Source organism: Aulonocara stuartgranti (genome assembly GCF_965226115.1).
Source record: "Aulonocara stuartgranti genome assembly, chromosome: 13".
Lineage (NCBI taxonomy): Eukaryota > Metazoa > Chordata > Actinopteri > Cichliformes > Cichlidae > Aulonocara > Aulonocara stuartgranti.
The window spans coordinates 34,991,656-35,008,848 of record NC_138949.1 but is presented as its reverse complement, the minus strand read 5'-3'; the positions used below and the strand labels follow the sequence as shown (position 1 = coordinate 35,008,848).

At 44.1% G+C, this 17,193-nt stretch overlaps 1 protein-coding gene and 1 long non-coding RNA gene across 3 annotated transcripts in view; one reads left to right on the top strand and one right to left on the bottom strand.

Moving 5' to 3' along the window:
* Positions 1 to 17,193, top strand: part of fbxw4 (F-box and WD repeat domain containing 4) — a 44,265-nt gene that overhangs the window by 25,529 nt on the left and 1,543 nt on the right. For both annotated transcript variants that reach the window (XM_082557148.1, XM_082557147.1), the window contains exon 7: positions 5,822 to 5,962. In XM_082557148.1, coding sequence (XP_082413274.1) covers positions 5,822 to 5,962 — 141 coding nt within the window. The remainder of the gene's footprint in view (positions 1 to 5,821; positions 5,963 to 17,193) is intronic.
* On the bottom strand, positions 9,115 to 15,591 carry LOC309720321. Its single transcript, XR_014280469.1, has 2 exons — positions 12,362 to 15,591; positions 9,115 to 12,256 (listed from the first exon to the last, which is right to left on the bottom strand). It is a non-coding gene; the product is annotated as an uncharacterized lncRNA (long non-coding RNA).

Below are 17,193 nucleotides of genomic sequence, written 5' to 3'. Positions count from 1 at the left end.
TTTCGGTCAATGTTTGAACATGGATACGTCAAAAAACCTGATATTTTCACTGGTCTGTCAAACCATCAAAATAAACCAGAGTCTGTAATCTGGAAGCGCAGAGTGAGTGCACGCTGTGTAAAACATGAAGAAATAACAAATGTATTCAAGCTGTCTCATAAACTCGCATATTAGGGAGCACACCAATATAAAAAAGACAAGTAGTGCCAGTTTCTGAACTGTATATAAATATATCCGGTTGTTCAGTGATGACGTGACGAATCCTACTTCCGGGTCTAAAGTAGTCTGCGTTTAATATGGCTTTTGTGTTGTTAACATGTTTAATGTTTTGTATTTTCTTCTATTTGATCTCAAAAAGCTCCTAAAACAGTCAGTGATCACTGTTGACCTCCCTCGGCTTTTATTACCGCTAATCATTTATTTAAGCTCAGTTTTTAAAACCTTAGGATGTAACTACAGCCCAGCCCATGCAGCAGTATATGAATGACTAACCTCGTATTGTGGATGGATTATCTCAGTTGTTCTCCTGGCTGAAGTTTGGTCCTTTTACAGCATCCTGCCATGCGATTACATTTGTTCCTGACCACCGAGAACACTCACGTTAACTTTTATCGAGTGGAAAAAAAGTTAGCTTGTTTATATTATGCTAACATAGCTGTGTCGCTAGCGGTCGCTAGCACATCATTATATAGCAGCTAGCCCAACTTCAGTAACCCTACAAACGTCACTGCTGTTTAGTTTTCTGTTTTCATTTATGCTGGAAGTGATAACAGAGCTGTACGTTTTAATTTGTTTCCAAAACCCGGCAGTCAGGACATGCTATATTGTATTTAGATAGAAGCTAGCGAGCTAACTCCCTGCTAACTTCTAACTCCGTTAAATGTCATAAATTCCGTTTTCATGGATGCCTGGATGTTAAACTCAGTTGTTACACCTGGTAGAGCAGAACGCTGATCATTTTATTAAAGATGAAAGAATTTAGACAGTTTTTCAACTCTCAGTAATGCCATAGTGATCGTTTGATATATGGACCTGCAGCGGAGTTTAGGCCCAGACACGGCTAGTGACGTCAGACTGAACAACCGGATTTCACAATAATTCAAAACTAGCCCGAATACTTTACAACTAGAATTTGTTAGTAACAAAATGAACAAAATGTGATTTTCGTTCAACTTTAATGCTGGATCGAGCAAACAAAAGTATCACAAAAACAAAAATATCAGTAGAAAGTTCTGTTAACTATATGCACGTTTTGCCTCTCAGTATATTTTAAGTCTTCCGGGTCAATAGGTCTCAAAATAGTAGGTCTAGAAAATAAAAAATATTCACTTATTTAACAAAATGATTTCCTCGGTTATCATTAGCGTATGATCTGGAAACTCCAGAATTTCCTTCCACTCAGGACAGACTTTCAGTTCAACATGAACGCTGAATGAAAATGGCTCTTTCCTGATTTTTGTGGCTAATTTCATGTTAGAAAGTTTTCTACGTGCTTTATTTTACAGCATTGTGAATTTCAGAAATCACCACTATTTAGTGATTTTGCAGTTTGCTTGTTTGGGACTTTGCAGGGTTTTGTTTCATGTTTTAACTTACCGACACTATTGTGGACGTATCTGTGGCAAATGACCGATTCTGAATCATTTAATGGTGACAAAGTTCAAGCTTTTGTCTTTAATATTCTGTTCATGTTAAATCCTCCAGCCTATAAGTGGGTTGACCGACCTCTTTTAATGATCTTGAAAAGTATTTGATATATGAAGTTACATTTCACAGCAATCATTATAAACGTTACACAAATCGGAGACGGCTGAGCAGAAGCCGTGGTTGGTGCGATAAGTTTAGCGCACATCTGTCTTTTCTTTTTCAGGGATGTGTGTGGATATGTCTCGGTTTCTTTGGTGGCATCTGTATAACAGTTTAGGTTATTGAGATCTTGGTAAGTAATAACAGAAGATTCTGCTGGTCACATGAGAGCAGATTTTGACAGATTGCATGGTTCTGCCTCTGTTCTGTGAACACACACCAGTAAAAGCCAGTGGCCTGCCAGTTTGAGATTTCCTGCTGTTTCTTGCTGTGCTTCAGTTCATTTCATGGTGCTGTTACTGCCTTTAAGATCGCTGCACAAATATCAGCTCTTTGATGAAAGTTGTTTTTCTTTTCCTCTCACATTTGGATGCTTTGTGTTTTATTAGCTCGTTTTTAGGAATAACATCGTGTCAACAGGATTTCAATAGCTGGGGTTATGAATTGTTGATCTCTTTTTAGTTAGTGGTAGTGCTGTGATGGAGACATCATTATTTAGTTATGAATAGACAGGCTTGTATCCCTTTGGCTTAAATGAGTTTCCTTTTGTGGCATATGCTAAGCTCCTTGGTTTTGGTGGTAAGGGGAAAATGAGGGGTCACTACCTCACAACCACCTCACAGAGACACAAACTCTTAGTCATGAGACCCGAGCAATGAGAAAGCTCTCACCCAATAAGGCACCCTGTAGGGAAAGCCCTGGCCCAATAAAAAGGTTCCCTGAGGTAAGGCTAGGGGATTACCATCCCAAGGCTATGGATAGAGCTCCAGGTTTAGGGAGGGGGACATTAGCTGAGGCGTAGGGCTGCTCGGTTGCTATGGCCGGCAGTCTCCTTTAAATGGTTGCTACGAGACAGGTATCAAACATGCGAGAGTCGCACACAGTCACGGTCATGGAGGGTATTAAATGGCAACAATGAGACAGTTATTCTCTAATAATCCGTCCTGCTGAGTGCAAGTTATTCTTCAGTAATCAAGAGCTGAGGAGCAAGTGGAATGGAGCTGTGATCATAAGAGCGTGGTGCACCGAGGTAGACTGCAGGGACACACTACATCTGCTCGGAAACACAAACTTTATTTTTCAGTCGCTCATTCTGATAATTTAGCTGTCTCGCTGCCCCCACGCTCAGAGAGACACTGGAGGGACAAGGTATCAGTCCACACCTCTTAATCTCTGAATCCAGGTGTTTTTAGTCCCACAGGTATGGAAACTCAAGCACCTGCTCGTGTAGTCTGCCCTTACAAAGATTTGTGGCAGAATGCGTTACACTCACCTTCTGATATTTTATCAGAGCTTTTAACTTTCTGTCTTCAAACGCAGATTCTGTTAACCACAAAACAGAGAACATTAAAGTTACCTCAGAGAACACGAGGTTGCTGTGAAACTCTGTTTGATACCTTGACAGTAAAATCCCAGTCATTTGGCTCCATGCTGTGATGTTAGCACATTTACTCTACATGCAAAAGACTCGTGGTGCAACGGATCAAAACTCTCACGGTTTGGATCGGATCAATCTTCCGATCAGCAAAAAAGGAAAAAAGACAAAAAAATGTAACATTTACTACTTCACTTATTGAAGTATTTTTTGCCTGTTAAAAACATTCAACTCAAGACTCAATTATTAAAAAAAATTATGGTTCAATATAGGGCAGTACAGTCTTTGTATCTACCACTCAATTCAATTCAGTTTTATTTACACAGCACCAAATCACAACAACAGTCGCCTCAAGGCTCATTATATCGCACTCCGCTGCGACATAATGAGCTGTCACGGTCACGAAGCTTTCCGTTGCCCTGGAGCTCCACCCATTTGTAGCTGGGGCAACAGAAGATGCCTGGGACAGTTCAGCCACAACTTAAATCCTTTGCTGCTCAGACATGCTTGGAACGATCTTGCCACTAAAGTGGACGCGCAAACGAGATATCGTAGCGTGGCTGAAGCACGTTCATCGTAGTTTAAACCCCTTGTTTTGCGCAACAGAATACGGCCTCCCGTCTGCAGCTAAACACCCCAACAGCTTCTGTAATAGCTTTAGCCCGGTCGGACTGGGCAGCAAACTCCTCTGCTCCTGCACTTGGACCGCTAGCGCTGGCCATAACTATCACTTGACAGACTCACCACGCATACTTTTTTTCCTTCTTTTTCGAATCTTTGTGCGTGCCGAACCGTGGAGTGGGATCGGTTCGGATTACGGATCAACCGTGATCCGTTGCACCAATACAAAAGACCATTAGTTCAAGAGTAAGAGCCACTAACCCAGCCTCAGGTGGTCACAAGCTGGTCATCTACTTATCTGTAGGTTGGAAGCTTGGCTGTTGGGCAAGATACTGAATCCATGGTTGATCTACAATACATTAACTGCAGTGTGAATGTTAGATAGAAAAGCACATAGGCATAGGAAAAGAGGTGCTTGTATGAATGGGTGAAAGAGGCAAGTCGTATAAAGCGCTTACTCCAGTAGTGTAGAAAAGTGCTATATAAGAACCAGTCCATTTACCAGTTAGTCCCAGTGCTGGTCCCATGCCTGGATAAATGGGGAGGGTTAAATCAGGAAGGGCTTTCGGCATTTGGGGCACGGATAGCTCAGTAGGTAAAGTGGTCACCCCATGATCGGAAGGTCGGCGGTTCGAATCCACTTAACGGCTACCCTGAGGTACCCCTGAGCAAGGTACCGTCCCTACACACTGCTCCCCGGGCGCCTGCTTAGTGGGCTGCCCACTGCTTCACAGAGTGAATGGGTCAAATGCAGAGAAAAACAAGTAATTTCCCCATGGGGATCAATAAAGTATCCATTATTATTATTATTATTATTAAAGCTGTGCTAAATCAAAACATGATTCAGACATGATCCTGAGTGATTGCTCAGGAAATATGGGAGCAGCTGAAAGTACCAACATTCTTTCTTCTTAAACTTCCACAAAGTAATCTTTGGGTCTTGCTTCTTTTTCTTGACTTTTAGTCACCCTCCATCCAACCATCTAACACTGCCTAGCAACATTCTCCCCTGACACCACATGTTGGGTTGCAGCGTCTAAAGATAGTCCACGGCATGTTCCTCTACTGCTTTATTCCTCCCTTCTCTTCCCGTCACCTCCACTGAAGTCCATTCTCGTCACCTCTTATCTGGGCACGCTTTCTACCACTTCATCCAACTTACTCCAGAATAACTCTTTCACTTCTAACATTAAATTGACAACATTCAGTATTAGTCCGTTGATTCCCAGCTTCAAACTCAACATCCTCTTCATCTGCACAACACTTTTCATATATTCTATTCCTCTTCCTATCTTCACTATGGTAGAATAGTTTGAATTCCCTCTTATGCCCCTGTGTTTCAAATTTTTACCCTCACATATACACTCATAATCTTCTTTCTCTCTCACGGCCTCAAAACATGCGTTCTCCTCCTCTTCTTTCAACGCCTCCGTCTTCAGCCAACAGTAGCACCGTTTCCACCGGCACCATCCTGGCCAACAGCACCGGTGGCAGTCGTTGTTAACCTGGGCCACGCCCATTCCAGTACGGACGTTTTGTTGATGATCTTCATGTTTAATCTGGCAAAGATTTTATGTTGGTTCCCTTTCCCGATGCAGTCCTCTGCACTCATCCATGCTTGGGGCTGGCAGAATACTGTGGCTTGACACTCTGGCTCTTGCCTTTATTAAAGCAATGACAGATGTGGAGTGAGACGTAGCTTTTATTCGTAAATACTGAAACTGTGACTAACATGTATTAAATAACAGTTGTGTATCGCCCTATACTGTATTCATATTATTATAAAGCTCTCCAATAGCCCCTTAGAGCACCACTAGTTAAGCATTAATTTGTCTAATTATTCAACCTACTGTGCATATTAGCATAGGAATGACTCAGCAATGTCATGCTGGCGAACAAAACACAAAACCACAAAAAAATAACTTTCAGTTTCTTTTTTTCAGTTTTTAAACTCTGTTTAATTTCATATGTGGAATAAAAAAACTCAATAAATACATTTACCACTCCTGTCTTCACTAGATCGATATTCTTAGGCACTCTGGGCTCAGACTTTCGTCGTGGTGCCGGTGTGCTGGATATCAGGTTTGAGTCTCCGTTCCAGCTCTTCACCTGTGGTTATGATACCTTTATTCGACTGTGGGACCTTCGACTCTGCCCAAGGTATGCCACCATTTTCCTCTTGCCAGGTTTGGTTTTAAAGTCAGTGTTTCTCTGGAGTTTGTTTCCTTAAAAGTTGTGTTGCTGTATGAATGTAAATAAACACTGAATTCAGTGAATCATAAATTGGTTGAACTGGTTTGATTCCAGTTAGAGACACAGAGACACAAGTCAAACACGGAGTCCCGCTAGCAAAGCTTCATCTTTGATGGCGCTTCAACAATGTTAAAAATGCCAGTTCGACTGGGTCAAAGCCAAAACTGCCGTTCTTGTGTAGTAATTCTGTCCTGCCGTGGTGTGCATCTATCAGAACTGGTCCAAGGAACAAACAGTAGTGAACCAGCAACAGGGTCATTGACCCATCCATCCATCCATCCATCTTCATCCGCTTTATCCGGGGCCGGGTCGCGGGGGCAGCAGCCTAAGCAAAGAGGCCCAGACCTCCCTCTCCCCAGCCACCTCCTCCAGCTTATCCGGGGGAACACCAAGGCGTTCCCAGGCCAGCCGAGATATAATAATCTCTCCAGCGTGTCCTGGGTCTGCCCCGGGGCCTCCTCCCGGTGGGACATGCCTGGAACACCTCACCCAGGAGGCGCCCAGGGGGCATCCTTGTCAGATGCCCGAACCACCTCAGCTGGCTCCTTTCGATGTGGAGCAGCAGCTGCTCTACTCTGAGCCCCTCCCGGATGGCCGAACTTCTCACCCTATCTCTAAGGGAAAGGCCAGCCACCCTTCGGAGGAAGCTCATTTCTGCCGCTTGTATCCGCGATCTCGTTCTTTCGGTCACTACCCACAGCTCGTGGCCATAGGTGAGGGTAGGGACGTAGATCGACCGGTAAATTGAGAGCTTCGCTTTTACACTCAGCTCCCTCTTCACCACGACGGACCGGTGCAGCGTCCGCATTACTGCAGCTGCAGCCCCAATCCGTCTGTCGATCTCCGGCTCCCTTCTCCCATCACTCGCGAACAAGACCCCGAGATACTTGAACTCCTCCACTTGGGGCAGGAACTCATCCCCGACCCGGAGTGGGCACTCCACCCTTTTCCGGCTGAGAACCATGGCCTCAGATTTGGAGGTGCTGATCCTCATTCCCGCTGCTTCAGACTCGGCTGTGAACCGTTCCAGTGCGAGCTGGAGGCCCTCACCCGATGAAGCCAACAGAACCACATCATCTGCAAAAATCAGAGATGAGATTCTGAGGCCACCAAAGCGAAAGCCCTCCGCCACTTGGCTGCGCCTAGAAATCCTGTCCATAAAAATTATGAACAGAACCGGAGACAAAGGCGGAGCCCATCACCCACCGGGAACGAGTCCGACTTATTGCCGGCAATGCGAACCAAGCTCTTGCAACGGTTATATAGGGATCGAATGGCCCGTAGCAATGGGCCAGACACCCCATATTCCCGCAACACCTCCCACAGGACACCCCGAGGGACACGGTCGAATGCCTTCTCCAAGTCCACAAAACACATGTAGACTGGTTGGGCAAACTCCCATGCACCCTCAAGTATCCTGGAGAGGATAAAGAGCTGGTCCAGTGTTCCGCGACCAGGACAAAAACCGCATTGTTCCTCCTGTATCCGAGGTTCAACTAGCGGACGAACTCTCCTTTCCAGCACCCTGGCATAGACTTTCCCAGGGAGGCTGAGGAGTGTGATCCCCCTGTAGTTGGAACACACCCTCCGGTCCCCCTTCTTAAAGATGGGGACCACCACCCCGGTCTGCCAGTCCACAGGTACTGCCCCTGATCTCCACGCAACATTGCAGAGGCGTGTCAACCAGGACAGCCCTACAACGTCCAGAGCCTTCAGGAACTCGGGGCGGACCTCATCAACACCAGGGGCTCTGCCACCAAGGAGTTGTTTAACTGCCTCAGTGACCTCGCCCCCGGAAATTGGCGGGTCATTCCCCTCATCCCCAGACTCTGCTTCCTCCTCGGAAGACGTGTCAGTGGGATTGAGGAGGTCCTCGAAGTATTCCTTCCACCGCCTGACAATTTTCTCAGTCGACGTCAGCAGCGCTCCACCAGCACTATACACAGTGCAGGTAGAGCACCGCTTTCCCCTCCTGAGACGTCTGACGGTTTGCCAGAATCTCTTCGAGGCATTGACCACCAAGGCATATTGATGCATATGGGGACCAAAGATTGGCCCTTGTCATCTGATCTAACGGACAAGCTCCTGAAGCTCAAATTGCAGAAAAAGTTCAAGCTGGTTTTGAATGGAACGCGTCAGAATACACAGTGCAGTACAGTTTGTTGTGTATGGACTGCATAACTACAGATTACAGGGTGCACATGCTGACCCCTCTTCACCGTCAAAAGCACCAACAATGGGCATGTGAGCATCAAAACTGCAGCAATGGAAGAAGATGACGTAGTCTGAGGAATCACATTTTCTTTTATGTCACGTGGATGGCCGGGTACATGTGTGTGAGACTTTCCTGGGGATCACCTGGAATCAGGATGCCCTTTGAGAAGAGAGCAACTGTGCTAAGGCAGAGTGATGCTTTGGGCTTCTGTTGGGAAACCTTAGGTCCTGCTTGACTTGTACAAGCAAGCAGTCGTGCAGATGATGCACACAGTGTCATTGAAACAGTTATCTTTTATGGCTTTCATCAGGACATTTCATCTTGCCGTAACGTAAAACTGTTTCAGGATCAGTTTGAAGAGTACAATAAGGTTTGGGTGTTGACTTGGCCTTCAAATTCCCAAGATCTCAATCCCCTCAACGATCTGTGGGATATGCTGGGGAAACTATTTTGATTCATGGAGGCCCCATCTCACAACTTACAGGAATTATTGCTAACATCTTGCAAGATACTACAGCACTGCTACTGACGTCTAGTGGAGTCCAATCCCCGATGGGTCAATGCTGTTTTGACTGGAAAAGGGGGCTCAACACAATATCAGGCAGGTGGTCATAATGTAAGCCTGATTCATGCATATTGTAGATGATGAAATATTCAAAGTTTTTGCAATTGACAAACAAATTTGACAAACCTCTGCCTATCTTTACTTTTGAGAAAAGCTGGCTCATATAGACGGTCTTTTTTATACCCAGTCATGTTACCAAAACGAAACCTAATTCAGCTGCAAATTGTTCTTCTTGGTGTTTTGTTTCTGTTGTTTTTTTTTTGCTCCGAGTCTGCCAGGGCTCTGAGTCTGCCTGGGCTCCGAGTCTGCCTGGGCGAGTCTGCATGGCTCCTTCCACACTCCAAAGACATGAATGATGCTGTAGATGTGAGTGTGATGGTTGTCAGTCTCTACGTGTTAGCCCTGAGATACACTGGCGACCTGTCCAGAATGTACTCTGCCTCTATGACAGCAGGCTCCACCCCACCCCACCCCCTCCTCCCACAACCTTGAAGTGGATAAGCAGAAGAAAACAGGTTCTTGCAGTATGTGCATTACAAACTGCCATCAAAGTTGGAATGCTTGCATGAAGTTGGCACAATTTCTTTGAAGCAGGGGATGCTCTTACAGAAAGGCAAACACGCCTCACACCGATTCTCTCCGATCAGTGTAAAGTCACAGAACAGCGCTTCGTCCAGAGTGTGTCCTCATAAATCACGAGATACAAGCTGCTGGCCTCTCAGCTTCCTCAGCTGCAGTCATTGTCAATGGGAGATGAACATGCCCTCAGAGACAGACCAGACTTTGCTACGAGATGAAATAAGCGCAGGTTTCAGCGACAATAGACGACTGTGGCCACAAGATGGCAGTAGTGTAAAAGCTGGATGCACACATTGACATGCGAGGGGCTTTATGACAGCGCTGTCTTAGATGAAAAGAGAGAGATAACTTAATTTGGAACATTTTATATCAATTTTTAGCTTTTAAAAGGCAAACACTGCTTGCCTTGCTTGTCCTGACAGAACACCATTATTCTATGACCAGTGCAGGCAGCTAACCAGCAATTCTCTATATAACGACATTATTTTGGATCAAAAGGGTTACAAGGAGTTTCAGTCTCTGTTTCTCAGGGATCAGTCAAGTAAGACAAATCTGATCTGATTGGCTGATCTCTCTAGGGACTATGAAAGGAGTTGGGTTTGGAGAATGGCTGGCACAGGAGGGGGTCCCTCTTTAGATATCAATAATTCATATGCACAAACCTAACAAGACTTAAAAGACTTCTGTGACCATGCTGAAGCTGCACTTTGTCAGAGGTTCAGCAGAAAATGCACTGTGATCACTCAAGAAATAAAACAAAAGAACAAAACTAATACACATTTTACATGATGCCATGGTGCTTATACGGTCCAGTGTGGAATCAGTACCCTCAGTTACTAACAGTGCATACACTCACACGTCTGCATAAATCATGCTGACCATGTGTGCCAACAAATGAAGGTCTGGTCGTTTTAAGAAAATTTACAATAACTATAATCATTATTATCACTCCTAATGTCAGTTCAAAGCCGGGGTGAACAGGGAGGTTTGGAGTGACCTACAGACTCCAGACTTGGCCATATTAATATTATGTACCACGGTTCTTATGTAGGGCTTTTCTGTTCTATCTGAGCACTCAAAGCACATGCACAACATGCCTCATTCATAGAAGCATCCTATGCATTGGTGTTTGTATCTAACATTCATATACATTCACACTCCGATGGATGCCTTTGGGAATAACTTGGAGTTATCTTGCCCAAGAATATTTGGCATACAGACTGGAGCAGCCAAGGATTGAACCACCAACCTTCCGATTAGTAGATGACCTGCTTTACCTCTTCTCCTATGCTCCAGCCACCCCTACATCATATTGGTTTATGGACCATGACTAGTAAGGGAGGGAGCTGGTTGATATGAGGAGAGAAGTAACATTGTGTGTGCCCAAGACCAGGTTGAGCAGACCTGGAAGAGCATGTGTTGTGTAGATGAAGGGAGTGTTAAACAGGATCATTAATTTGAATCTGAAAGTCAAAGTTGTGATGTTGAAGGTTTTCAGTGTTGGATGTCAGAAAAGAAAGATAAACTGCAGTGAGCTGGTTCAAGTTGGTTCAAGTGGTAGAGAGTGAGTGGTGAATGGAGCAGACGTTAATAGTCAAGTAGGTGAAGAGGAGGTATTGGGTAGGAATGGTGTTAAGGAGAGAGACACAGAAGGACAGATGGTGTGGATTTTGCAAACAGGATGAATATTGCTGGGATGAAGACATTTAAAATACAGGAAGTCCCCTCTGAAGGTCTCCTAGAAGATGTGAATGCAGCATTACGGACAATCCTCAGTCACCTCCTCTACGTGGATGACATCAAGCTGTGTGCCAGGAGTGAACGAGACATCGATTCACTGATCCACACCACCAGGATCTACAGCAAGGAATGCCATTGGATTGGAGAAGTGTAGTCGGATTGTAACGAAGAAAGGGAAGGTAGTCAGAACCGAGGGGACCGAGCTACCAGAAGGCAACATTGCAGATATCGAAGACATCTACAAGTACCTGGGAATCCCCGTATTCGGTATCCGTAGCCAGTCTTGACAATAATCTCATTGAGGGGGTTCATGCCTATGCTTGATGGTCCCCATAACCACTTAAGGGCAACCTAGAATAGACACAGTATCAATAAGTAAAGTTGCTGTGAGGAAATTTGACAAGCAAGACATGTAAAATAAAAAAAGAGCCTGTTTTTTACTCATTTGACAAGAATTCCAATCACCTCAAATTTATCTTTATAATTATTCACCTGAAGATCATAAACTTTCAGGATACTTCACAGTGCCTCCGATATCTTCCCAGTGTGTGCTGCCTTCTGTCTGTATGGGGTCACAAGTCGTGGTCGTGTCTGTCAAGTGCAGCGTAGAACTGGTTCCATAGGTTGATGTTTGTGCCTCGCTAGAACTCCACACTTCATTGAGAAATCGTATTTTTTAAAGAGGAATTTCCCCATTTGTGTGCAGTCTACTTTTCTATTGTCCTATTAACATTTTTAAGAATGGGTGCTGAACCTTTGCAGCACTACCTGTATCTCAAAGCTGAAATCTATTTTTCAGCCTTCATTTATTCCAGTGGGTTCCATCAACCTTTTCAACATAGTTCAGTGTGATAAGGATGTGTCGTGATTAAAAAAGACAATTTTCTTCCAACCTACAAATTGTAGGTTACAAATATTTAATTGGGCTCACGGAGAGGAGCCCAAAGTGCACCAACCTGGAAAAACGGTCAATTATGGTAAGGATGGTTGTGTTACCTGATGAAGGCGGGAGGCCAGTGACAAAGTCCAAGGCAATGTGAGACCACGGCCTCTTTGGAGTAGGCAGAGGTCGAATCAGGCCAGCGGGACGAGTATTTGGCACCTTGTTTTGTGCGCAAACCAAGCAGGTCGTCACATATTCATGTGTGTCTCTCACTAAAGAAGGCCAACAAAACAGATGCTGAAGAAACTGACGTGTGATTCTGACCTGGGTGAGAAGCGTCCACTTCCACCATGAAGAGTTTGTTGAGGTCCCCTTGAACCAGGATAGAAGTGGAGAAGAACAGCTTCTTAATCTGGTCGAAAGCCTGTTGAGCAGAGGGAGACCACTGAAACGACACTTCAGTGGTCAAGTTGTGTGAGGGATGTTACCACTGTGTCGAAGTCCCTGATAAACCGCCTGTAAAAGTTTGTGAATCTCTCAACATCTGCAACTACAGTGGGATGCAAAAGTTTGGGCAGCCTTGTTGATAGTCATTATTTTCCTGTATAAATTGTTGGTTGTTACAATAAAAAATGTCAGTTAAATATATCATACAGGAGACACACACAGTGATATTTGAGAAGTGAAATGAAGTTCATTGGATTTACAGGAAGTGTGCAAGAATTGTTTAAACAAAATCAGGCAGGTGCATAAATCTGTTGTCATTTTAATGATTCCAAAACCTTCAGAACTAATTGTTGGAACTCAAATTGGCTCGGTAAGCTCAGTGACCCCTGACCTACATACACAGGTGAATCCAATAATGAGAAAGAGTATTTAAGGGGGTCAATTGTAAGTCTCCCTCCTCTTTTAATTTTATCTGAAGAATTGGGGGTCTCAAAACAACTCTCAGATGACCTGAAGACAAAGATTGTTCACCATCATGGTGGGAAGGACACAGAAAGCTGTCTCAGAGATTAAAGCCGTTTGTTGTCACAGTTAGGAACATATTGAGACAATGAAAGACCACAGGCTCAGTTCAAGTTAAGGCTTGAAGTGTCAGACCGAAAAAAATCTCGGATAGACAGAAGCGGCGGTGAGAACAGTCAGAGTCGACCCACAGACCTGCACCAAAGACCTACAACATCATGTTGCAGCAGATGGAGTCGCTGTGCATCGTTCAACTTTTCGGTGCACTTTACACAAGGAGTTGCTGCATGTGAGAGTGATGCAGAAGCCTTTGCTCCGCCCACAGCACAAACAGAGCCGCTAAAGCACATTTGGACAAGCCAGCTTCATTCTGGAATAAGCTGCTGTGGACTGATGAAACTAAAATTGAGTTATTTGGGCATAACAAGGAGCGTAATGCATGGAGGAAAAAGAACACAGCAGTCCAAGAAACACATCTGCTGCCTCCAGTTATATATGGTGGTGGTTCCATCACGCTGTGTGGCCAGTGCAGGGACTGGGAATCCTGTCAAAGTTGAGGGACACATGGATTCCACTCAGTATCAGCAGATTCTGGAGAATCAGTGACAAAGCTGAAGCTGCGCCGGGATGGATCTTTCAACAAGACAACGACCCGAAACACTGCTGAAAATCCACTAAAGCTTTCATGCAGAGGAACAAGTACAACGTTCTGGAACGTTCATCTCAGTCCAGACCTGAATATTAATGAACATCTGTGGTGTGAGTTAAAGAGAGCTGTTGATGCTCGGAAGCCATCAAACCTGAAGGAACGAGAGATGTTTTGTAGAGGAAGGATCCAAAATGCCTTCAACCACAATCCAGACTCTCATTGGAACCGACAGGTAGCGTTTAGAGGCTGTCATTTCTGCAGAAGGCGGATCTACTAAATATTGATTTCATTTCTTTGTGGTGCCCAAATTTATGCACCTGCCTGATTTTGTTTAAATAATCATTGCACACTTTCTGTAAATCCAATAAACTTCATTTCACTTCTCAAATATCACTGTGTGTGTCTCCTATATGATATATTTAACTGACAATTTTTATTGTAACAACCAACAATTTATACAGGAAAATAATGACTATTAACAAGGTTGCCCAAACTTTTGCATCCCACTGTATTTCTGATTCTTCGGCTTGGGCCACTTCAAGCCAAAGCTGCCCCTTTTCCACTATGAAACCCTGGAAGGACACTGTTTACACGTGTAATTCACATTTTTGGTGGGAAACCTCGTCAAAAACAGCAACAATTTAGCCAAAAAGTCATTACATGTGATTTCAGGGTGCGTTCTCAGTACCACTTGTGCCCACTTCAGCATTCGCCCCGCTTCCATGACAAACTCCGATCCCAACTCCTGGTGAAGAAACACACATTTGTCAACTAGGCAATCCAAACACACGCAAAGTTTTCATAAGCTATCAACCGCTGTGCTGACGAGTAAACTCAACGATGCAGCGTCGACTGAAGCTCAGCCGCACAATTAAGTAGGGAGGCTGCTGACGATGACAATCAGCTGCAGCTTGCGAAGGACGATGAGCAGCAGGTGTGGCCGACTTCAGCACAGGAACACTTCCAGGTCAGATGACACGTGAAACTGGACTTTTGGAAACACACACACATCATCACACAGAAACACGCCTTGAGGCGACTGGTGTTGTGATTTGGCGCTATATAAATAAAATTGAATTGAATTGAAACACACAAACAGGAAAATAGGAGACTGGGAGAGGAGGCGAGACAAAAACACAACACACGGAAACAACGGCCAGGTCGACCGGTGAGGACTGGCAGACTGTGACAAAACTTAATACAGTCCTGATCAAAAGTTTAAGACTGCTTGAAAAATTGCAAAAAATCATATTTTGCATGGTTGAATCTTCACAAGTTTCCAACTCGAGCTTCAACATGTAAAAAAGAAGAAACGGGACCAAACGTCGTTTTGAGCATGCAGTTTATTGAAAACCATGCTTCAGCTGAAACAGGCTGTAGTACCTGTAGATAATATTAGCAGCTGGTGATGGAGCCATTGTGACCAAATCATTTCCTTTGGGGTTAATAAAGTCTTTCTGATTGTGGTTTCCATTGTTTATGTGTCTCACTTTCAGAGTCTAGCAGGTCAGCTCCCCGTAGAGGTTAGCTCTGTGTGTGTGCATGCACACTTCCTTACACCAATGTCTGTCCCGGTGTCGCTCCATCACTTATTGATGAGGCTGCACTAATGGAGGATTGATGTCTATTGACAGAAAAATCGTATCCCCACAGCATGTAAGAATCACTCTGCTGCTTAACAACCCAAGAACACACCTTTGACACACTTGTGTGTCCAATTGTGTTTACATCACGTGTGAGGACATTATCCCGACTTGCATTCTTAATTTCAGGATATTAAATTACGAATTTAATGTTGACAAATTCACCATAACCACAAATTCATGTTTATTATATCCTGGCATTAAATATATGAGCTGTGCTAACAGGTCTATGTCTGTGTAACTTGAGAAATACACTTGAACACATGAATTTAATGGAAATGGAAAGAAACAATTAGTTCAATTCAATTCAATTCAATTCAATTTTATTTATATAGCGCCAAATCACAACAAAAGTCGCCTCAAGGCGCTTCATAGATACAGAGAAAAACCCAACAATCATATGACCCCCTATGAGCAAGCACTTTGGCGACAGTGGGAAGGAAAAACTCCCTTTTAACAGGAAGAAACCTCCGGCAGAACCAGGCTCAGGGAGGGGCGGCCATCTGCTGCGACCGGTTGGGGTGAGAGAAGGAAGACAGGATAAAGACATGCTGTGGAAGAGAGACAGAGGTTAATAACAGATATGATTCAATGCAGAGAGGTCTGTTAACACATAGTGAGTGAGAAAGGTGACTGGAAAGGAAAAACTCAATGCATCATGGGAATCCCCCGGCAGCCTACATCTATTGCAGCATAACAAAGGGAGGATTCAGGGTCACCTGGTCCAGCCCTAACTATATGCTTTAGAAAAAAGGAAAGTTTTAAGCCTAATCTTAAAAGTAGAGATAGTGTCTGTCTCCCGAATCCAAACTGGAAGCTGGTTCCACAGAAGAGGGGCCTGAAAACTGAAGGCTCTCCCTCCCATTCTACTTTTAAATACTCTAGGAACAACAAGTAGGCCTGCAGAGCGAGAGCGGAGCGCTCTAATAGGGTGATATGGTACTACAAGGTCATTAAGATAAGATGGGGCCTGATTATTTAAGACCTTGTATGTGAGGAGCAGGATTTTGAATTCAATTCTGGATTTAACAGGAAGCCAATGAAGGGAAGCCAAAACAGGAGAAATATGCTCTCTCTTTCTAGTCCCTGTCAGGACTCTTGCTGCAGCATTTTGGATTAGCTGAAGGCTTTTCAGTGAGTTTTTTGGACATCCTGATAATAATGAATTACAGTAGTCTAGCCTGGAAGTAATAAATGCATGAACTAGTTTTTCAGCGTCACTCTGAGACAGGATATTTCTAACTTTAGAGATGTTGCGCAAATGGAAGAAAGCAGTCTTACATATTTGTTTAATATGTGCGTTGAAGGACATGTCCTGGTCAAAAATGACTCCAAGGTTCCTCACCGCGTTACTGGAGGCCAAGGTAATGCCATCCAGAGTAAGAATCTGATTAGATACCATATTTCTAAGATTTTCAGGGCCGAGTACAATAACCTCAGTTTTATCTGAATTAAGAAGCAGAAAGTTAGCGGCCATCCAGGTCTTTATGTCTTTAAGACATTCCTGCAGTTTAACTAATTGGTGTGTGTTATCTGGCTTCATGGACAGATAGAGCTGGGTGTCATCTGCATAGCAGTGAAAATGTATGCTATGTCTTCTAATGATACTGCCTAAGGGAAGCATGTATAATGTAAACAGAATTGGTCCTAGCACTGAACCCTGTGGAACTCCATAATTAACCTCAGTGTGTGAAGAGGACTCTCCATTTACATGCACGAATTGGAGTCTATTAGATAGATATGATACAAACCACTGCAGCGCAGTACTTGTAATACCTACAGCATGTTCTAATCGCTCTAATAGGATATTATGGTCAACAGTATCGAACGCTGCACTGAGGTCTAGCAGGACAAGCACAGAGATGAGTCCACTGTCAGAGGCCATAAGAAGATCA